The 23,702-nt window shown below is 39.4% G+C and overlaps 1 protein-coding gene across 1 annotated transcript in view; it reads right to left on the reverse strand.

Annotated features, from left to right (window-relative positions):
• Positions 1 to 306: 306 nt before the first annotated feature.
• Positions 307 to 23,702, reverse strand: part of urod (uroporphyrinogen decarboxylase) — a 46,755-nt gene continuing 23,359 nt past the window's right edge. The window contains exons 8-10 of the mRNA XM_060830520.1: positions 8,060 to 8,160; positions 691 to 757; positions 307 to 602 (exon numbers count right to left, since the gene is read on the reverse strand). Of these exons, the coding sequence (XP_060686503.1) occupies positions 438 to 602; positions 691 to 757; positions 8,060 to 8,160 (333 nt within the window). The 3' untranslated portion in view covers positions 307 to 437. The remainder of the gene's footprint in view (positions 603 to 690; positions 758 to 8,059; positions 8,161 to 23,702) is intronic.

The following is a 23,702-nucleotide window of genomic DNA, read 5'->3' on the forward strand; positions in this document are numbered from 1 at the left end:
CCATTCCAGAGACAGGTAATAACATTGCATGAACTGGTTGATTAGAAAATCTCTCTACAAATACCAGGCTGACTTGCAATTACTTCCTTTAGGGTTGTTGTGACACAATGGTAGTGTTCCTCCTTCTAAGCCAGGAGGCCTGTGTTGAAGTCCCACCTACTTAAGAGGTGTGCAAAAACATCTCTGAACAGGATGATTTAAAAAAGTGTCACCTATAAAGATACATCAAGCTGGCTGCTTCTCTACCAAAGTGGTGTTCATGCCCAGGGAACTCTGCTGTCTTTCCCCAGCCCACTATGACACAGGTTCAGTTGAAATAAAATCTTTATTTCATATAAAACATATTCTTCTATTGATTATCAGTGCAACTCTTCCAATTCAACATTGTTCCAAGCAGTTGAATCCTTTCTATAGCATAGTACTGTCAGTACTATATACTATTTGTTCTTGCATATCTGTCGTGAGTATGTATGGACAGCATCCACAAATGTAGCCACATGTTCAGGATTCATATCAGGATACATGCCATGCCCCAGATTTGCAATGTAGCACTGTGTACCAAACTCTTCAATCATCTTCTTCACTATTTCGCTTATTTTATCCTGTTTAAATATAAGGCAACACCATTATGTTCAAAATTCATCTTCAATTATGACTTAAATGACTTCTTCTGCTCCTACTGCTTCTTACCTTAGATGCATACAGTGCGCAAGGATCCATGTTACCTTGAAGGGTTACTTTCTTTCCTGTTCTTTCACTGCAGGAGAAGGAACAAGTCCAAACATTAGCAAATTTCCATCCATTTCTCCTTCAGATTAAAAACTTGGTGGTGGGAAAACCAGTTTCAAAGACACACATCATTCATAATGAGGAGAAAGTGAGGACTGCAGATGCTGGAGATCAGAGCTGAAACTGTGTTGCTGGAAAAGCGCAGGTCAGGCAGCATCCAAGGAACAGGAGATTCGACGTTTCGGGCATAAGCCCTTCTTCAGGAATGAGGAGAGTGTGCCAGGCAGGCTAAGATAAAAGGTAGGGAAAAGGGACTTGGGAGAAGGGCGATGGAGATACGATAGGTGGAAGGAGGTCAAGGTGAGGGTGATAGGCCGGAATGGGGTGGGGGCGGAGAGGTCAGGAAGAAGATTGCAGGTTAGGAAGGCGGTGCTGAGTTCGAGGGATTTGACTGAGACAAGGTGGGGGGAGGGGAAGTGGGGAAACGGGAGAAATCTGAGTTCATCCTTTGTGGTTGGAGGGTTCCTAGGCGGAAGATGAGGCGCTCTTCCTCCAACCGTTGTGCTGTTATGGTCTGGCGATGGAGGAGTCCAAGGACCTGCATGTCCTTGGTGGAGTGGGAGGGGAAGTTAAAGTGTTCAGCCACGGGGTGGTTGGGTTGGTTGGTCCGGGTGTCCCAGAGGTGTTCTCTGAAACGTTCCACAAGTAGGCGGCCTGTCTCCCCAATATAGAGGAGGCCACATTGGGTGCAGCGGATGCAATAGATGGTGTGTGTGGAGGTGCAGGTGAATTTGTGGCGGATATGGAAGGATCCCTTGGGGCTTTGGAGAGAAGTAAGGGAGGAGGTGTGGGCGCAAGTTTTGCATTTCTTGCGGTTGCAGGGGAAGGTGCCGGGATTCCTGAAGGGCTTATGCCCGAAACGTCGAATCTCCTGTTCCTTGGATGCTGCCTGACCTGCTGCGCTTTTCCAGCAACACATTTTCAGCATCATTCATAATGATACCACTTTAGAAAGTTCAATCTACACTAATGATTTTCATGAGATGTGTCCTTTTGGATAAAGGGGATACAATAAGTTAAACGTTTATTCATGGGATGTAAGAATTGCTACCAATGGTAAGATTTATTGCACCTCCATAGTTGCTTGTTGAAGTCTCAGTGGCTTGCTTGGTCTTTTCAGAAAGCAGTTACGTGTTTAGATTAGATTAGATTAGATTACTTACAGTGTGGAAAACAGGCCCTTCGGCCCAACAGGTCCACACCGACCCGCCGAAGCGCAACCCACCCATACCCCTTACCCAACACTATGGGTAATTTAGCATGGTCAATTCACCTGACCCGCACATCTTTGGACTGTGGGAGGAAACCGGAGCACCCGGAGGAAACCCACGCAGACACGGGGAGAACGTACACACTCCACACAGTCAGTCGCCTGAGGCGGGAATTGAACCCAGGTCCCTGGTGCTGTGAGGCAACAGTGCTAACCACTGTGCCACCGTGCGTGTTGACCACATTGCTGTGGATTTGAAGTTACACATATCCCGAATCAGTTAAAGACAGATTTCTTTCACCAAAGGTGTGTGAATTGGCAACAATTCAGTGCTTGTAAAACCACCACCATTACTGATATGAGCTATTGTTAAAGTCCAGATTTATTTCCCTCACTGACTTTAAAATTTTGAGCTGCTTTATAGACATGGTGGTAAGTGGTTAGCACTGCTGCCTCTCAGCACCAACCTCACATAACAGTCTGGGTGGAGCTCTCCCCGGGTTTGCTGGGTGCTCTGTTTCCTCCCACAGTCCAAAGATGGATAGCTTAGGTGGATCGGTTATGCTAAATTGCCCAGTGGCACAAGGATATGCAGCCTCAGTGGATTAGCCATGGGAAATGCAGGGTTATAAAGATGGGGGTGGGATGCTCTTCAGAGGATTGGCGTGGACTCAAGGGGCCAAATGGCCTGTTTCCACGCTGTAGGGATCATATGATTCTGAAGTGTTGGCACAGGTAAAGAGACTGTAATGTGGCATGTGACAGCTGATAGTACCTTCAATTTGTCAATGTATTTCTTCCCAATTGTGGTGACGTGGCCTACAAAAGAACATTGCATAATAAAAGACTGATGTGATACATATAGTTATTCAGAGGTCTTTTACTGCTGATTTTGTTCAGCATTACCAATTCAGTTTACAGCTCAGTTCTGAAATTGGCATGGGCTGTGTGTGGTAAGCAAGATTAGCACCTCACCCACATACAAATATCACGTCAGGAAGTCAAAGAAAACTGTTTCCTCAAAATAAACCATGCGGCTTATTGGTTACTATGAAAAAAACTTTCTGGAAGACTTTTTAACTACTTATGCTCTGAATTCGGTCTTTGTTTTCCTACAATCAGCTCTTGCTTTGGCATTCTGCCTATAAAATGATATAATTTTTTCAAATAAGACTCTCGTATGGGACATAGGCACTGCTGGCAAGGCTGTATTTGTTGTCCATCCCTAGCTGCCCTTGAACTGATTGGCTCTATAAGCCATTTCAGAGGGCAGTTCCAAATCAACTACATTGCTATGAATCTGGAGTTACATGTAGGCCAGAGCAGATTTCTCTCAGGGGCATTTGTGAACCAAATGTGCTTTTTTTTTGGACAAAGTTACATGTTCACCATTCAACTAGCCTTTTAATTCCAGGTCATTTTAAAAATAGAATTCAAAATTCACCATCTGCCATGGTGGGATTGTAATCCATGACCCTAGAACAGTGAACTTAGTCCAAAGATCCAGGTTACCACTAAATTATTGCCTTCCTTACCTTTACTAGTTTAGGCCTGAAATGGCTCAGCAGTATGGAGTTTAGCACTATTTTTCCAAGATGGCAAGATGGACATTCCATGTTGAATATCTCTTGACCAGCTTTGCACCTTCCACCATCAATACAGCGGGGCTTAAAGAAGACTCCATTCTGCTATCCTACAATGACCCTGTAATGGTCTAGCTGTCAGCTATCATATGCCAGCAATCTCCTCAAATTTAAAAGTTTCATTCTTACCTAGGAATCCCTCTACAAACACAATCTCCACCCCTCTCGGCCTCTATATCTAACTTCCTGCTCGGTTTCCAATTCTTAAACATCCATCACATGCATCCATCCAATCTTTGCTGCCCACTTCCCCTCTTGATCCATGTCTGTCCATCACATATCTCCAAATTAAACTAAAGTGGCATATTTTAGAAAGGTCTCTTCTGCTTCCTGACCCATCCCTTTTCTGGTCATTCCTCCAATATTCCACCCATCTCTTGCCAACCCACCCTCTCCTTGAATCTCCCAATCCTGACTCTCCAGCTCTCCATTTTCCACCTTAATATCCCAAATATATTTAAGTCCATTGTTGAGTAACTGGTCAAAAAAGGACTGAAGCTGATCACAAACTCACTTGAAGAGAACTTGCCTTCTGCACTTGCTTTTCATTACCAGAGTCACAGGAGAAGGAACCAGCAAAAGGAAGGATCAGCAACCGGGAGGGTTGGGAAATTGGAGAAATCATAAGTCAGACAGACAGGAGGGTTGTTTATGGAATGACAGAGGCTACAGTTCAGAGAATCAATGAGGGAAATGGTTTGCAGGAAGCAGGATGTTTTTAAAAAAGGATAACTTACGTGATGTGGGCATCACTGGCTAGGCCAGCACTTATTATCCATCTCTAACTACCCAGAGGGTAGTTAAGAATCAACCACATTGTTATGTGTCTAGAAACACAGACCAGACCAGGTAAGGATGGCAGTTTCCTTCCCTGAAGGACATAAGTGAATCAGATAGGTTTTTCCAACAATCGACAAAAGACTCTTAATTTCAGATATTTATTCCATTCAAATTCGAACATCTGTTGTGGGATTTGAACCTGGGTCGCCAAAATATTACAGGGTGTCTGGCTTGATAGTCCAGTGATAATACCATTAAGCTATTACCTCCCCAAAATGAGGGGTGTCCAGGACATAGGATCAGTAATGAGCAACACTGGCAGTGATCATACACCAAGTAGCAAGTTACTATATTACTTTCACATTTGAGCTTTGTAGTAGGAATTTAGCAATATAAAGTATTTCAACTTCTAGGTTTATAATTTTTTTTCATAATTCTTTTTCAGATGAGAAAAAGTCCTACAGGACCTAACTGTAGCTTTTACACTGGTTTTGATGGGAAAATGTGATTTGCTTAAAACTGGTTCAGTTAAAGTTGTGACTTTCAGAAACACAATTTAATCTTTAAGTGAGATTTACTATCATTTCAGATTTTGGCAGAATGGCTACATTATGTAAACAGTGATTAAGTTCCGATTTCTTCTTACAAACGTTTACAGTTAAAGATTAAATTTACTTTTAAAAAAAATCATATGGTGCTCTGGAAGCTCAAAGAACAACAGGTACAAGCTGTTGATTTTGTACTTAGAAATGAAGCCTGTAGTAATGTTTAACATTCACCTCTCCTTCCCAGCTATGATCTACCCACCTGAACCTGCCCTTGAAACAAAGACAATGACTGCAGGGTCAATGGCATTAACAGCTGTATAAGATGGTTGTTTGACAGGTTCAGTTCTCTGGAAGCCACACCTTGACAATAGTGCATTTGGCAGCAGTTGTGTTTATTTACACTATTTCTCAATTCGCTTGGTAATGGCTCCCATGAATGTTGAGAGGCCATTAAGTAACCAAACAGTGACACATATTTACACTTGTGCCTCACTGACTAATTGTACACCTGGGATCTGCCATCTCAGACAAAATGTGATCTTCAAAAGGCAAGCAAGAAGGGCAGAGAACTAATCAAGTCAAAAAAGTGAAGCGAATCATGCACAATGCTCAAACAGCACAGCTTGATGCAATGTACCAATCCTTACTACTTGCTCATCCGGAAATCATTGCTTTCTCCGGAGAGCGATATTTCATTGTAACAACCAATAATTTGCAGGAGGGGCCTCGTGTTATAGTTGGAAAACTGCAAAATGCAGCTTGGGTTTAAATCCAGCCCATAATAACAGTGAAATGTCCTTTCATTGCAAAAGTACAAGCAAGAGAGGTTGGAGAAGATTCAAGCCAGTTCCTTCTATGCAAAAAATAAATTCATTACAAGGTGGCTTTCAGTTAGTTTTTCACAGACCGTCCACAAGAATTATTTGTTCAGAAACAGAAATTCAATAGCTCAGTAAGGAGATGCCCTTTGAAGGCTCCAGTTAAGGGGTACAAGCCAGACTGACTTGCATTTTCATTGTTTCTTTTATGTATTGGACATTCCAAAAGGCTTCAAAGCCAATGAATTGCTATTTGAAGTGCGGGCCAAAAAAATCAAATCACAATTTACATATTTAACATTGAAAACTTGTCTATTTTCATGCAATTAGATCACACAGACAAGACGAACCACTACTATGTAATGTTGATGCACTGCCAGAAGTGCTTCACTTTGAATTTTTTATGCAAGTTTTGATCTCTGCACTTTTATTTCGGATTCCACATAGATTGCATATCCACCATCCGGATCTCCCATATTCCACCCAACTCCACTCTAACCTTCTGGCTGCTGACTCCAAACACAACTTCAGTCATCAAATTCCACATCATCACTAACTCTTCTCCCACTCTATATCAGCTTTTCCTGTGAAATGTTTCAAGATGTCAACTTTAAAGCTGTTACAAAGTACAAGCTGCTTTTTGATTCTACTGCTAATTGCTGCCACTAGGACTGTCAGACATCCTGCAGAGTACTACTTCACATGCTAAGGGAGATGGGCCCGTCACAACACCATGGGAAAGGATTAATATATGGTCAATGATCATGAACTACATGATGTAGTTTTGAAACAGGCATACAACAATATATTTCATACATTCTAATAATTCCAGGTAGTAATTAAATGACCTGAATGAGTGTTTCACATTTCAACTTGTACTAACATTTTGGTCATTTCATTTTTCTCATACAGAAATACATTACAAAATATTACTCATTGGGTATTCTTTTAAATAGTCTACATGGTTTCAATTTTACAATGAGGGGAAAGTGTTATAGTCAGAATTGAACAACAATTGATAAATGAACATGTATGTTTTAACTCCCATGCTAATGGTTATTGTGGCTGGCTGATACTTGTTCTCAAAATTCAAGTCCAGAATGGGTTAACATGTTGAATAAATATTTCTGTATTTACTACACAGATGTCTTATCTCATCATTGTTATTTTCTGAACACAAAGCACTTATCTTACAAAAGCAGAAAGACCCATTCTGTTGTAATCCAAGTTTTTTTCCCTGCAATATATATAGGGCCTATCACTCAAAAGACCCCTTGATGTTCACTAGTCTTTAGTATTCCTGTTGAATGGAGTAATTAAAATATTTACTATGCTTCAACAACAAAGCTATTTCAACAAAGCCACTTTATTCTCTATTTTTATCCAGTTTAATTATTTTTCTTCCACATTTTTCAGTTCCTCTTCAGACATAGTTCCTGACCCAGTTTTGCATAGAATTTAGGATGGTGCCTGCACTCTAGGCCTCTAATAATGACAATTTGGACCATGAAGTGTATGAAGTTGGTTCATTGGTGACTCCTCCTTCTCTCTTTAATAAACAAATGAAGGGCAAACAAATCGGTGGGTGAGCTGAGCATTGGAAGGGGGAGGAAAGGGAGACTTGGAAGCTTCCAATATTAGCTTTAACAAAAAGAGAAATGGGCCAAGTTGGAAACTTGAAACAGGGTGGAAAACGTGGTGATGAATAGAAAGGAGGGGAACGTATTGAATCATCTGCTCTTCCTGCTTCACAACGCACCTGGCTGTAGGAAAATTCTCAGCTCAGTCATTTACAGCTGCACAAAGTTCAAAATGCCTAACCTTTGGCTTTCCATTCATTTTGCATTACTGCATCCACAGATTTGCTTAACCTGCCTTTGTTGCCAATGTAACCATTACTTTCCAGTATCCAAATCCTTCACCCTCATTTGCCCCAGCTTTGATTTCTGTCTACAGAGGTACCGATTTGAGCATAGGTAATGATCAGCTCCACTGTGACTGGGTCATCAGGCTTAGGAGGCTCCATCTTCCTGCAGCATGAGCAGTTATAGGCATAATTGTGTGTCACAAAAAAGTAATACTCAGTCAGAAACTATGCAACACGTGGAGCAAATGTATGTAGAACATTCATTCATTCTTGCATTTCTCTATTGGGAAGGCAATTGCAAAATAGTATTGTGTTCAATAAGTTGATTTTAAATCATTACTTGAATGCTCTTAAATTAACAGCAGTTTGTCAGATAAATTATGGTTAAATGCTGCTCAATGTACCGTGCAACTTTAGGCTGAATAGTCCAGTCCAACCCCACCACTTCATATCCAGACTGTGAAATATCTTCTAAGGCATAATGGGCATCTTTTGCAAATACAATCTGGGATATAAAAACACAATGGAATAGGTTATTTGGAGAATAAGCAAATTTCATATTCAAACAACAATAAAACAGAAGCAAAACACTGCAGATGGTGGAAATACACTGGAGGTCTGGTAGCATATGTGGAGATAGCAATAGAATAAGTGTTTTAGGGTGTTGACCTTTCAGAACTGAGAAAAGTTTGTGGTGCTACAGGTTTTTAAGCAATGAAAGCAAAAGGATGGGAAAAAGAACAAAGAGGAATCTCTGGATGAGGAAGGCAAAGAGATTCAATGACACTAGGGTTCCTGGTGTAAAAGAGTGTGGTGATGGAATAAGTCAAAAAAATGAAAGGAGTATCAAGAAATTGAAAAAGGCAGAACTGAGAAAACATCTACCATCAAAAAATCATGCAAAATGAGAAGAACCCCAAAACTTGTGAGAAAGAACAGAAGCAAAATGTGGCAGAGGTTACGGCCTGATATTTAATAAGGGCATCACATCTCAAATTAAATACTGGGCTTAGAAGGGATACGGCATGGTCAACCAAAATTAAACCAGAGTGTGAAAGATAGTTGGACATCATGCCCAAGCTGGATTGGTATTCGCTCACGTAGAAAGCGGATCAGCCATCTAGAGATAGAGGAGGCTCTCATCCCATCGGAAGAAAAAAGCGCAAATCTGAACAGTTCCTCCCTGGATCCTCTGATCAGTCCATCTTTCCCAATACAAAGGCTACAGTTGGGAATCAGTGTAATGCAGCTCATGTTTCCTCTGTTGTATCAGGTGTGCATGTACATATGTCTTCTTTGAGTGTACTCCCAAAATTTTCCAACAATTAGAATTGATCCAATGCAACCTCTCAAAAAAATTGCCCAGAACCATATTACTTTTGCAAATCCTTAAAAAATTATCTTTACAGTCTTAGCATAATCAGCACAGAATACGATCAATTTGATATCCGTTCCCAATCAGTGTAGAACATTGATTTCAGACCCTACCGTAGTGACAAAATGGAAACATTGTTTCACTGGAACTAGTAGTGCATTGTGCAAATCTCCAGTGATACAGGAAGACAGACACAAGATCCTAATAAATCAGGCTTTTGTCACGGGCCACCATCTCCCATCTATCCCAATAACTTGGTAATTTATTGGCCTTTCATCCCTCAAAACATTCTAAGTCTTGCTTTACAAACTAAATTCCCCCTTCCATCAACTAAATCACTGACTCCATCTCAGCTCTCTCCATTGGAAATCTTCAGCTTCTGTGAATAATAACAGCTGTGTTTCCATTCAGTATACAACTTAAAAATGATCATTTGACACTATTCATTTTGTACAGTTCTAAATACACCACTGTACATACACAACCTTTAAATTCCATGAGCAGCACTTTATGTGCAATTAGCTTTATTTAGTGCATCATTTAGCACAGTAAGGATCAACATATTTTGGAGAAATGACAAAATTATCTCCAAAACATTATCAAAATTTGTTAGTTCACAAGTGGCATTAGCAGAGAACAAGCAGCAGATTGACTATTTGCCATGTGAAAGGCAAACTAAAGTAACCCACAATATACATAGTACCTTTAACATACCTTTGTGAACATGGACTGGATATTGAACAGGAGTTCAATTACTCAAGGGATCTTTTGAAAATGAACAATAGGTAAATAATCCTTTGTTTTTAAAGATTATGGGAATGTTATTATTCTCTTTCTTAAATACGAAAGGTATCTCAGTGCATGACTTTAAAAGCAATTGTCAATGCTTTTTCACATATTTCACATGTAAAAAGCTTTGCGTTTCCTGTCTGTTATTGGTGTCATTTGGGCTTTTAGGTTTTTTCCTAATTCCTGAAATTACGTATTGTGGGTTAAAGGGATGGGGTAATGTACAACAGGCCAGAAGCAGGTGAATAGCAAGTTTGAGAAATAGGTAGGCTGGCAGTTAGAAGTAATACTGAGTGATGAGACATTCCATCTGGCTTTGATTTTGTCATTACTCTCATGTCATTGATGATCTGCTTTGATAGTTAGTGTTGATAACATGGGGCTTTCCATTTCTGCAGTACCTGAATGAGCAGAAACTCAATACAGCTCAAGTACCTCAACACATGGAATTCTGTCCTGCCTTTTTATCTTCACAAAGGTACATAAATCCCGTTGATGAAACTAAGCCAGCCCATGGATAAGACACTTTATCCAGTAAGCAGTATGAAGGGCACACACAGATGCATAGACATAGACAATGAAAATAAAGTGTAGATCAAACTTCTTAGAGCAAATAATTTCAGATTGTGGAACCTTTTATGCAACAATCCAGTTTCCCTTTAAATATTCAACATGAATTAAACGGAATACTGTCCAGAATTATGCATAAGTGACAAATTCTAGCATTACAATTGAGTACTGTATACACACACAAACACCAATCTGGAGGAGGTCAGCACAGAGATCACAAAACAGATTAGACAGAACATGTAGATGTATTAAAATGTCTACTGGAATTAAAGCAGCCATACAGAATGTTATGTAATGTAAACCTGCACCAGGAGTGGAAAAGCAATCCTCTCACCAATCCCCAGCAATTGATTCAAAACTTAATATTGGGATTTAAGGTCCTAAATCAGATTTAAATTTAGAATAAAACAGATTGATTTATTTGAATTCGTATAATTCAACATCTGCTCTGCAATCAACAAAATCACAAAATAAAATCTGGGTTAGGTACTCGTTTTTCATCTCTGACTGGAGTTCAAATCCAACCCAAACCGGCGATGAAATCTCTTGTGGTGTCCTGCCATAAGGAACCAATGCAAAATGAGCTTGAACAGTTTCAAACTAGTTCTGGGTGGGCCGCTTAATTGGCTATCTCGTAATGGGGCACAGGCAAATGGGATTACATCACTATCTCTGGTGCTTTTGTAAGTTAGAATTGATACGCATTTTCAAGGCAAAGCAAAGAGGACAGGTTACTACCACTACATACCTGATCAGGTAAGTGTCTGATGCTGACAGTACATGCCCACATGGAAAGTATTCCATTTCTTAACTTTAAACTCCCTCATCATGATCAGAAACCCCAAAATTAAACTTCATTAACTATGCGTAGAATGATATTACAATGGTAGCATTTATTCCACATCCCCATTGTACTGAGAACTTGAAGAGTCAGGCAGAGGATGGGACTGGAATCTTATGCACAGGCCAGTCCAGATTGGAACTGTAAATATGCTTCTTAAAAAGGAAATGGAAGCTTCTGTTAAGGGTGAATTTTGTTACAAATGGAAATTACATTTGATTCAAAGGATTTTGTGCTGTAATCTACAATGTTTGCATGCGATTCTTCTACCTATACCTTATAATAATTCGAAGTTGCTGCTTAAGATTCAAACTGCATAATAATATATTGGGGAGTGGATATTTCTCAAGGGTTTCTGAAGATGCTGCATCTTTACAGAAGGAAGGCAATCCCACAAGGGACCAACAAATGCAGGAGCAGTGACATCAAATACAATTGTACAGTAATCACAACCACCCCAAGATGACAGTCTATAGCGAATATATGCATCTAGTACATCTGTGTGTACGTACAGCATGGAGGAGAAATCTTCACTGGCTGCACAAGACATGTACAGGTGGCAGGGCTCTTCAAGAGATTGAAGATGCCATCCATTTAGGTATCAGTGCTCCTTATTTCAATGCTACACCCTACAGTTAAATCAAAGGTTTGAGTAGCAAAAGTTCACACTCAGCTAATACTCAACTGGTGTCCAATTTCTAAAATGTTTTATAGGTGTTTTGTAACATTATTCCAAGTCTTTCCTGTGCAATACTCTATAGTTCCAGCGTCATTGCCAACTCCACTGAGAGAAACTCATTATGTTAGTGCATTGGGAGAAAACAAAAACAGAAGCACCTTTTAAGCATAGTGTTTATATAGTGCATAAAAAGATTCGAGATGACAGAACAAAATTAAAATTAATTTGGTTGATGGAAGCATGTAAAAGTTGCATCTTAGTCTCTTATCTCTCAATTCAATACTCCGGTAGAAATCAGAATAATTAGAAACAATAAATTGAAATGCAAAACTATTGTTGTATGAATATTTTCCCATCAGAATGGCAATGCCTGTTCAATGTTGTTTTATAAAAGCAGTAGTTATGATTCAGGGAATTAACCATTAATCCCTTATAAACAAGCACATTTCTAATTCATGACAATATTTTTCTGTTTTGGTCATCCCTTTTTCATCAATTTAATACACCTTCTATATTGATAAAAGCTCTAGCAACCAGAGGGAACGGCCATTAATAAAGTGCCTCACCAATATCACATGCTACTTCAAGCTCTCGATGGAGCAACCTATGCTCTGATGATTAGAACAACATTTACATGGAAACCAATAATAAATAATGAAATCAAAGACCACAAAAAGGAATGTTCAGGTTAATCAGAGAATTATTTCTAATAACTTATTTATATTTCAGAATTTCTAATTGAGGTAACAGCCTAACAAGGTGTCCCTGATTGACCTGCCATCCAGATCTGCCCAATTCAAAAGATGATTCCATGAATGTGAAGTCATAGTCACAAGAGAAACGGTTATTGACCTTTTTTGTGACAGAATCCACTTAAAAAAAATGAATTTTATTAGTTACTTGTAAGCTAAAGTATAGCACAAAGAACCTAGATTCTAATTAATCTGTGCTAAAGCTTCCTTTCAAAATCAAAATAAAATCCATTAACCTGGTGGTTTATTTGGTTAACAAATTCAGTTATAACACTTTTAATCAAAGATTTCTGGTAGATCAGATGATCAGGCTGCATTCTGGCAAATCTGGCCATGTGATGACTTGAGAAATCCAATGAATTTATGCAGAGTATGGATTATCTGACACTTTGTCCATATAGCTCAGTTAGCACTGAGAACTAAATTTATCAGTGAGGGTGCAGCTAGTTTTGAAAAGAAAACTTTTTAAAATTCATTTATGGGATGTGTGTTGCTGGCTGAGCCAATATTTATAATCTGCATCTAATGCCCTTGAAAACAGCAAATCTAATGCCACAGTGAATAGTTAAATATTGTTGGCAGTACTTTTTCAAAAAACATTAATGAAAAAACAAGGCAAAGTGCTGGCAGGACACCAAAAGTTAAGAGGTAAGCAAAACAATGGAGTTAAGAGATTCAACTATTGACCCATGTAAGGGAGGGGATGACACCAAGTGGTCATGTGAAGAAAGACATCATATACAGTCTGCAAGTTCCAAGACTTGGATGGAATGCTCAATTCCTCTAGTACAAGAGAATATATAGAGAAAATTACTCAGCTATCTAACACATTGTAACATGGGGCATAGTACATTATGAAAGGAGACTCAACTAAATAATATTTAAAAAAATACTTGAGCAATAAGAGTACAAACAGATTTAAAGTACATTAGTGCTATTTAGCATAGTTAAAACCATTAATGAGCACTTTTGCTCAAAAAGAACATGTTTGTTTAATATAGCTACTGGACAATAGACTGGTGTTCATACTACAGGGGACTGTAACTGAGAAACACCTTTTGCAAAAAAATTAAACCAATCTTGAACAGAATTGATAAATGGGAAAACAAATTGCCCAGTCTTCCTCCCAAAGCCCACAAACATCAAAAGAAAGCATCACCCATAAGTTCATGCCCTTTGAGATCTTCTCTCTATTTTTTCAAACAAATAATAATCCCAAAGTTAACACAAAGAACACAAGAAACTACTGTATACTGTTTGCTCCAGCTCCACCTAGTGATGCTAATACAGAGCAATAATCGCAGGATTAATTCGCTGTCCCACTTGTCTTGATTCCCTGGCACCCTGCAAACGAAGCTCAAAGTATGTTCAGTGAACACCTCTTCATATTTCTTGTCAGCACTTCACAGTTTTCCAATCCAAGTATAGAGCACAACAATTTCAATCATACGATGGCCTTAATTTTTCTCAGGAGGCAGCTATTAATCATTCAGTAATTTCATTTATATCTCTTCTGGACTCATCTTTAGTCATTTCATAAAAAAGTGATCCATTCTACTCTACTTACTATGGAACATCATTGCTTTTGTCATCCTATCTTCCATTCGTTATTCTTGATTCCTAACTTATAATTGCGTCCCAAACCAGAGAGGAGAATATCTTCACATCGATAATAATATGTGTGCTTTGTCTGCCGTGACTATTTTCATCTGCCAGTTTAAAGGGTGCGCGTGTTGATGAGTTTATTTGGTGGGCACTTCCTGCTGCACATGGACGCACACAGAGAATGAAAAGGACTGGAGCATGTGACTGCAGAATGGGACTGTTGAAGAACAAAAACAATACAAGGTAGGGATCTCAATAACAAAGTATCCTGCCCAGAAAATCTGTTTCCATTAGGAATAGGATAGGATTGATGGGAGGGACCGGGATGCCGACAGTGAGATAGGACTGACATAGGTGGGATGGATGGACTTGGATGGAGATAGAATGAGAGATCAGATCAGAATTAAAGTATGACAAAATTCTGGGGCCAACTATTCAGTACAACGATATTTTTAAAACTAATATTTTTAAAACTAATCTTTTTGTGAAAATTAAGATTCACTAGATTTGAGCAAAAATGTATTAATAAGGCTGTAAATTAAAATATTCTACATTAATATTAACTCTATAGATAAAGATGACGACGCAAGGAAAGAGCGGTTATAATTTTGCTATGAAGCCCGAATCCTAAACAAGAGGATTTTCTTGGACAATATTGATAGTTAGGAAACGATTTTCTCTCACGGTAGGTACTAAAAATGTAACAGGCAAATTTCAAAGCAATACAGTGCTTTTTATTTCAATCCTGAAATAATCCAGCGTTTTCAAAACAAGAGAAAACAGTTCTCAGGTAGGCTTCAAATGTCCAGACTTCAAACAATTCACAAGGCCATATCCTGAAGAAAATTTACATTTATATTCCTGGGCAATTTTTAAGCGAGGACAATTTTATATGCAGCTTTTTCCAGAGAGAAATGTTTTGTGGGTCTGTTAGTATAAACTTTGTGGGTAAAGACAGGGGCTGGGAAACAAAAAAACATGAACATAAATTGGCTGATTGACAGGAAGTAGAAAGTACATGTAGATGCTGATAGTTTGATTAAGATGTACCATGATATTCCATAGGAGAAACTGGAAATGATGTGGAACTTTAAATATTGTGAATTGTAAGGATAGTAATAACTTCAAGAGGATATGGAAAGGAATACAGGATGGATGGATATGTGAAGAAAGTGAGGACTGCAAATGCTGGAGATCAGAGTTGAAGAGTGTGGTGCTTGAAAAGCACAGCCAGTCAGGCAGCATCTGAGGAGCAGAAGAGTCGACGCTACGAGCATATATTCGATATATCGACTCTCCTGCTCCTCAGATGCTGCCTGGATGCATGTTGCAAATTAAATACAATGCACAGATTATAACATGATACATTTTGTTCGAAGAAAGAAGATGGGCAATATAAAGTAATTAATACAATTTTAAAGTGGGTGCAATGGCAGAGTTCAGGAACTACTTATGTATACATTGTAGAAGGTAGCAGACATGTCAAGAAGATTGTTAAAAAGGCATACAGCAGGTTTTATAAACCGAGGCATAAAATACAAAAAATGGAAACAATAATGAACCTTTGCAATTCACTGCCGGTATTAACAGGAGTATTGCATCTAATTCTAGGCACGATTCTACAAAGCTGTGACCTCTGTTGAGAGGATGTAGAAATAATTTACAAAATGGCTCCAGGGATGAAGGACAAACTGAATAAGCTGGAGCTGTGCACCTTAGAGAAGATGGAGAGGACATTTCATACAGACAATAATTGATTTGATAGATGGACAGAGTAGGATGAAAGAAACTATTTAGTGGGGTGAGAGAGATGTCTTTAGACATCATCCCCGCATTTGACAGATTGCGGCATCAAGAAGCACTAGAAAAACTCGAGACAATGAGAATCGGGGAAAACTCTCTGCTAGTTAGAGTCATACCTGGCATAAAGGCAGTCAGATATGATTATTGGAGGTTAGTCATCTCAGCTCCAGGACACTAGTGCAGAAGTTTCTCAGAATAATGTACTAGGCCCAGTATCTTCAAGCTGCTTCAATGACCTCCCTTCTGCTGATGATTGCACAATGTTTAGCACCTTCAGGTGCTTCACAACATTTTAGTCACTGAAGTAATCCATGTCCAAATGTAACAAGATACAGGCAAGATCCACACTGCAGCCGACAAATAGCAAGGAACATTCACATCACACAGTGCCCGGCCAAGATAATCTCTAACAATAAAGAATTTAACCAACATGCATTCAATGACATCATCATTACTGAATTCCCAATCATCTGGGTATGATTAGTGACCAGAAACTGAACAGGACTAATTATATACTGTGGCTACAAGAGTAGGTCAGAGGCTAGGATTACTGTGCCTGGTACTTACCTCCTGAATCACCAAAGGTGAGTCCTGTCTGGTATATACAAAGCACAAGTCTGAAGTGTGATGGAATACTCATTTGCCTGGATAAGTACACCTTCAACACAAGTCTGAAACATTCAGGACAAAGCTGTCTGGTTGTTTAGCACCACATCCACAAACATTCATTCCTTCCAATACCAACACACCATCTACAACTATCTACAAAATGCACTTCAAAAATTCAAAGGCCCTATGATCACTATAATCAAAAAGGATGAGGGCAGCAGCTACATAGGAACACTGCCACTTGCAAGTTACTCACCACCCTGACTTAGAAATGTACTGCCATTTCAGCAGTATTGCTGGGTCTACATTCTAGAACGCCCTTTCTAACAGCATTGTAGGTGTATCAACACTAAATGAACTGTGGCAGTTAAGAAGGCAGCTCACCACCATCTTTTTGAGAGCAACTGGGGATTGCCATAATGGTGATTCAGCCAGTGAAGTCCACATCCCAGAAAAGATTTTTTAATATATTGCTAAAAGGATTGGGGACCAGAGGAAACCAATTTCAGGTGATTATGAAAAGGACCAACAGTGACAGTGGAGAGAGAGCTTACAGTCTTTTTAAGAAAAAAAAAGTGGTTAAGATTGAGAATGCATTAATTTTTTTTTAATGTAAAAGGAGGGCAATGTGTGTTGGAATGGGCAAATGCTCCTGAAAGAGAAGCAGAAATTTCACCTCACTGATTTTTATTCCACAAATAGCCAGCAAATGGAGCAAAGCATGTATAGCAAGCATGATTAAATGTAAGAAGCACTGTTCAGTTCCTTCAATCTCCTTTTTTTTTCCAATAATAAACCTAAAACACAGAAGATGGATTTTACTTTTTAGTTGCAGTAACTTTGCAGAAGGAGCTACAAGGGAATTTATGGTTTTTCTGCTGAAATTAAGCAAACCAGCAGAAGAATCCCTTTGGAAATTCACATTCCTAGTACTCAGAACAAAAAGGAGAAATTAAGCCTAGCAAAGTTCAAACCCAATAGCTTCTGTTCTTAAATTCTTCACTGTGACCTACTGACCGAGCCTGACACACATGCCCTGCACTAATCAACACCAATTTTACTGACTGTGACCATGCTCAGTACTTCAGAATTATCAACATATGTTCTGTCCCCACAAATTCCCTACCTTTTTGTTTCAGTAATGGTATCTGTCATGATTTGATTTGAGACAATGCACTACAATCTAACTACTAGTGATTCTCATGAGCAGCATATGGCTGCTTTTTGCTACCATCTTTGATTCTTGCTTATAGAAGCTTCAACAACCACAGATGTAAAACTTATCTTTAAACAGGCTTTTTCCTCTAACCATTTATTTTTGAATATTTGACCCACCCCCTCTGCATCAGTATTTTATCACATATTAGAACATAAACATGTCTCAGGAGGCTGAACAAAAAAGACTTAGAGAGATTTACATAATAGGAAAGGAAGATTTTAGAATTCTGGATGAGTTACAAGTTACCAGTGAAGAGATAGAGCAGGGAATGTACAAGAATAATGGGATAACACCATCATGAACATTGCTTATTCATCTGGAATAAAAATAACTATTTCTAAATAAATAGTCAACATTTTTAAAATGTTTACTCTAAAAATGTAGATTGCCATCAGGAACACTCAGAGCAGCTCCCGCAAAACCGTATTAACTTTTGTCAGCATTGTCGCAGTAAACCTTGTGAATGTGCATTAATGAGGGTCCCACATTTCCACTGAAGTTAGTGGCAGATTATAAAAAACTGGGTTTGAAAACCAAGGATAGCAAGAACAAAATATTAAGAAATACAGACAAATTTTTCCTTGCTGGTGTGGCAGGAGTAATGGCGACTAAGGTGGTAAAATTGGGAATCTGATTTTTCTTTTCATTTTTTCCCTATGTCGAGGAAAGACTTTCCCAATTTTTCCCTCAAACCTTAAATGGTGACTTCACAATTTTAATACTGAGTGGTATCAAATGTATTCCATGAATTTGCATCCCATCAAAGCTCCAACTCACCCTATTTACATTCCACTTCGAATTTTTCTTTGCTCAACCAAAAAAATAGTAGTTAGTGCAAAAATAATGACAGTTGAAACTGGAGTGGGTACCTAGCAGCTGCAGTGTACTGACTGCTTGACCCAGCACCATACCACGTTTTCCACGCAACATCCCTACCTCCATGTCCCATGTTCACCATCCTCACTGAGCCTTTATCTGTGCTACTCCTCATTGCAAAACAACCAGATTCACATTGCCCTGCCTATCCCCGATCCAAGGCTTTCTATTCATGGCTTTCATGCTTCTGTCTAGTCTCTGCATCACTCATGCATCCACAGAGGATGCTTTACACTAACATGAACATACACACCTTATTGTGTTTACTTGCCATCTTAGGTCTCACTCATTTTAGCACTTACTGGGCTACCTGTGTGTGGCTGGAGACACTTTTTCAGTGCAAAATGTTTTGAGTGCTCAGTTACAGGCTGTCAACTTGGCATGAGGAAGGAAGATGCAGGCAACTTGTGCCAGCAGAGTGTGCAACAATGCTGTATGTGGTTCAAATAAATGGCTGCGTATGCAATTCAAACAGCAAGAGTCCTTCGTGGTGTGAACGGGAATGCAGTCAGTCAAGGAGTACTTCCTAATCCGTTCCTGGGGTTGGCTTTGGTCAGTCCTATAAGACGGGTCTGCAGTCCAGGGATGACAGGTAGGTCAGAGTGTGGCTGGGACATCAGCCTGGATAATGGGCTAGGTTTTCCTGCAATGACACGAAGGGAGGGATCGAATATGGTGGAAGTACATACAAGAGCAGTTTATGTAAGCAGGAGAGTGGGCAAGGTGTTCCCAGTGAATGAGTAAGCAGCACAGAAGGCAGAAAGGGTTAATAGTTTTTGAGGATAAGGGAAGTTAGACAACTCCTGTATTCTGTGATTGGACAATATTCATGCAATTCTGAGTGGTGCATTCCATCAGTCATCGTGAGAGGGGTGCGCAATGATAGACAGTGTATGTTTGCTGGCCCGTGAGTGAGAGGTAGCAGAGAGGAAATCGTGGCACTCACCTTTGCAGCACATAAGGGTTCCCTAGCCTTCTTACAGCACAGTTTGGGGTCCCTTTTCACTTAGGACACAACACTGAGCTATGCTATAACTTTTGCATAGGCTGAAAATGTGTTGCTGGAAAAGCCCAGCAGGTCAGGCAGCATCCAAAGAACAGGAAATTCGACGTTTCGGGCATAAGCCCTTCATCAGGAATGAGGAAAGTGTGTCCAGCAGGCTAAGATAAAAGGTATGGAGGAGGGACGATGGAGATGTGATAGGTGGAAGGAGGTCAAGGTGAGGGTGATAGGCCGGAGTGGGGTGGGGGCGGAGAGGTCAGGAAGAAGATTGCAGGTTAGAAGGGCAGTGCTGAGTTCGAGGGAATCAACTGAGACAAGGTGGGGGGAGGGGAAATGAGGAAACTGGAGAAATCTGAGTTCATCCCTTGTGTTTGGAGGGTTCCCAGGCGGAAGTCACTTTCCTCATTCCTGATGAAGGGCTTATGCCCGAAACGTCGAATTTCCTGTTCCTTGGATGCTGCCTGACCTGCTGCACTTTTCCAGCAACACATTTTCAGCTCTGATCTCCAGCATCTGCAGACCTCACTTTTTCCTTTTGCACAGGCTGGCTACATCTGTTTGCATGGCCTTCTCAGACAGTCAGCCCAAAATAGATGACTGTCCTCCTCAACATCATCCCGAGTACCAATACCTTCGGATCTCTGTCTCGAAACCAGGGAAGGAGAGTGTTTTTTTTCTATGATATGTTCAGGGTCAAGCACTGAAGTTTGACAGGTATTTCCTGGCTTGCAGCATCTGAAGTGGGGAGTAGCTGGTGTTTAAATATGGGTGCCAGAGGCAGATTAGTAGGAAGGTATGGCTAGTGGTGAGCACTTCCACCTCACTTGGCACGAAATTCCCAACAAAAAAAAATGTGATGTTTCAGTTGCATAATTAATGAGATGGAAAAAAATCACACGAGGAAGAGAAAATTTCACTGTCCACCACGCAGACCAGATGCCATGAAATAATTCAACAGCACACTAATAGTATGTGGGCAAGTCAACCAATGGAAAACATAGTTGGAAAATGAAAAGTGAGATTAGAAAGGAAATGCAAAGAAAGGTTAGAAGACGATACAATGGAACAGAATGAATTTTTATAACATTAAAAGCAAAAGCATTATATAGAGGGTATGACCAATCAACGAATGCAAGGTAATTTAGTAATCAAGGTAGAGAATATCGCTACATATATTTACAACCAACGAAGTGTGGGCTGGGGGGAAAATAGAAACTTTGAAGGTCAGATGTGTGCTAGCAGGGAAGGTGGCTTGAGTCAGAAAATTTCCCAACTTGGCAAACCCAATTCATTTTTGCTGTGGTTTGGCAGCAGAAAAGGATCAGGTTTGGCTTGCCAATCCTTGTGTATAATGTAGGCAGCCACAGGCCAAGCAGATGCCCGGGTGAGCTAGTTAAAAGGCTTGCTTCCATTCTCATGGATTTTGTCCCAGTTGCATTAGAAACATTTAACCCTCACTACCCTTCCATTTCCCAGTTTATTTCCATGCCAACTCATACTCCATGACAAGTTTACTCCAGCAGAAAAAGTTGGAATGCTCAGAAGTGGAAAAAGAACAAAAAAATTATCTAAATGGTGAGGAGTTGCAGAGATTGAAGAAGGGACTATATTAAAACATATTATATCTGAACTGTCTTGACAGGGTAAATGTGATTGTTCTTATGGAAAAATCTAGAACTAGGTGTCACCCATTTAAACCGCAAGGTGAAATCTCTCTCAGAGGGTCAACAGTCTTTGGAGCTCTCTTCCGAGCAAGATGGTAGAAGCAAAGTCCTTGAATATTTTTTACAGAAAGGGCTTGAAAGGTCATCAAGATAAACAGGAATGTAGATTGTAAGGTTATATTCATATCAGCAATGATCTTGTTGAATGGTGGAGCAGGCTCAAGGGCTGAATGGCCTACTCCTGCTTTTTTTCCCATATATTTTTGCTTTGTTTCTATTACTGTATGTTCGTAACAACACAAAGCAACCCAATAAGGTTGCATCCTGTCCATCACTACTTTATGGAAATTTCACGTGGAATGGTAACAAAGCGGCACAAAAGTAAATTTCATAACTCTTCAATTTTCTTCACAGTATTGAAATTAAGCAAATACAGAATTCGTAGTTGAAATAATATCACACTACAAGCTAAATTGAGCAGGGTCAGATGACATTGCAAACTACAACGGCAATGTTCATTTGTTTTATTGCTGCACCTGAACTTTCAAAAGAAATTACAGTTGTAAAATCAATCTAAGCTATTAGTTATAAATCAATGGTGTATTCTGCCTCAACCTGTCCAGACATGCTGTGACATGCCTGGGGTGGGTGAGGCTTGAATTCAGACCTTCTGGCCAAGGGATACTACCAGTATACCAAATGAGCCCTTTGACTCAATTCTGCATGCTTTTCCCCCAAATTTGTTTTTAATTATTATGTACATGCAGATGTTATCAAGACAGATGTTGACAACGCTCACCCAAAATGATTCAAATTTCATTAGTGGCAGTTGAAACCTAATAACTTGCAGTTGGTCACAAAAATTCACCACTGAATATATACTAACAGATTACTGAATGGCTGAGAGTGTGAAGGAAGTCTAATCTCATTAAGTTAAAATGTCCAACTGCAAAAGGGAAGCCCAGGTATTTAGAGCTACCTTCCAACCTCAACTGTATTTCAATCAATCAATCTTTGGCTGCCCACAGTAACATTTCCTACAAATAACATATTAGGTGATCATTTTAGTCAGTTTCTGTCGCCTCAAAAACTCATTCAGTTACTTCCTTGCACTTTAATTGATCTCCTCCTTGGGCTAATTTTCTTTCTCTGGAGTTGCTTGCTGTAGTTACAGCTACATCTCTGTGTGAAGTAGTTCTGTCAGACACTTAAAGGTCAAGATTTCAGCTTGACCAAGTATATAAAAATAAGCAAATCATTAATGGGCTAAAAAAAAATCTCACATAAAAACAAACCTGGGTTTTTAATGGCGATTGAGGTTCTCTCAGCTTATTGAATGTAAGATCAACCAAACAAAGATAAGAGTTCCCTTCATTTTCGCAAATCCTAGAAGTTTCTTAATGTCTAATCAGTTATAGGCCAACTATTCACAGAATGATATACCACAGGCAGCCATTCCGATTGAGCCTGTGTTGACTCTCTTGTGTAGCAATCAAGTTTTTTCCTTGAAAATTCTTCCCTTTCAAGTATTTATCCAATTGTCATTCTGAAAGCCACAAATGAACATGTTGCATTAATTTCAGAAAATATTTCCTCATGTCACCTCATTACATAGGCCGCCATTTATAGCTAATAAAATATGGAACTCACAGGACTTGACTAAAGCTCGAGTCAAAACTTCTCCAATCTAACTCCACAACCATTTTACCAACAGCCAAAGAATGATTTCATCAATTCACTTGTGCAGAACTCTAGTTCAGATAGACACAAAAGATCACCCTCTCTACATTAGCCACTCGCAGAATCTGAACCAATTTATATGTATATATTATACTATGCACTTGACAGGCCAAATGAGTAGCATCCTGACAAAAATATAAATTGCTAAAAAATCTCAGCAGGTCTGGCAGCATCTGTGGAGAGAAATCAGAGTTAACGTTTCGGGTTGAGTAACCCTTCTGCAGGACTGAGTTTAACAGTGTGATGGTTGTCCTAAAATGTGAGGAAACATAGGCTCTAGAGGAAAGAAATATAAATCTAGAAATAAATAGCAAACTCTACAAAACTGGGTAAAAAGAGAAAAAAAACATTTAACTACAATCTGAAATATGAAAATAACAAAATAAAGAAAGGAAAGAAAATGTGAAAAGGAAGTACAGAAAAAAAAGCAAAATAACAGAATCCAGTCAGAAAGGTTAAGAGTAGTGTACGTATGTAATTCAGGGAAGCAATGTAAAAAAGGATGAGGTAGTAACAGTCAAA

This window comes from Hemiscyllium ocellatum, chromosome 9, assembly GCF_020745735.1.
Source record: "Hemiscyllium ocellatum isolate sHemOce1 chromosome 9, sHemOce1.pat.X.cur, whole genome shotgun sequence".
Classification (NCBI taxonomy): Eukaryota; Metazoa; Chordata; class Chondrichthyes; order Orectolobiformes; family Hemiscylliidae; genus Hemiscyllium; species Hemiscyllium ocellatum.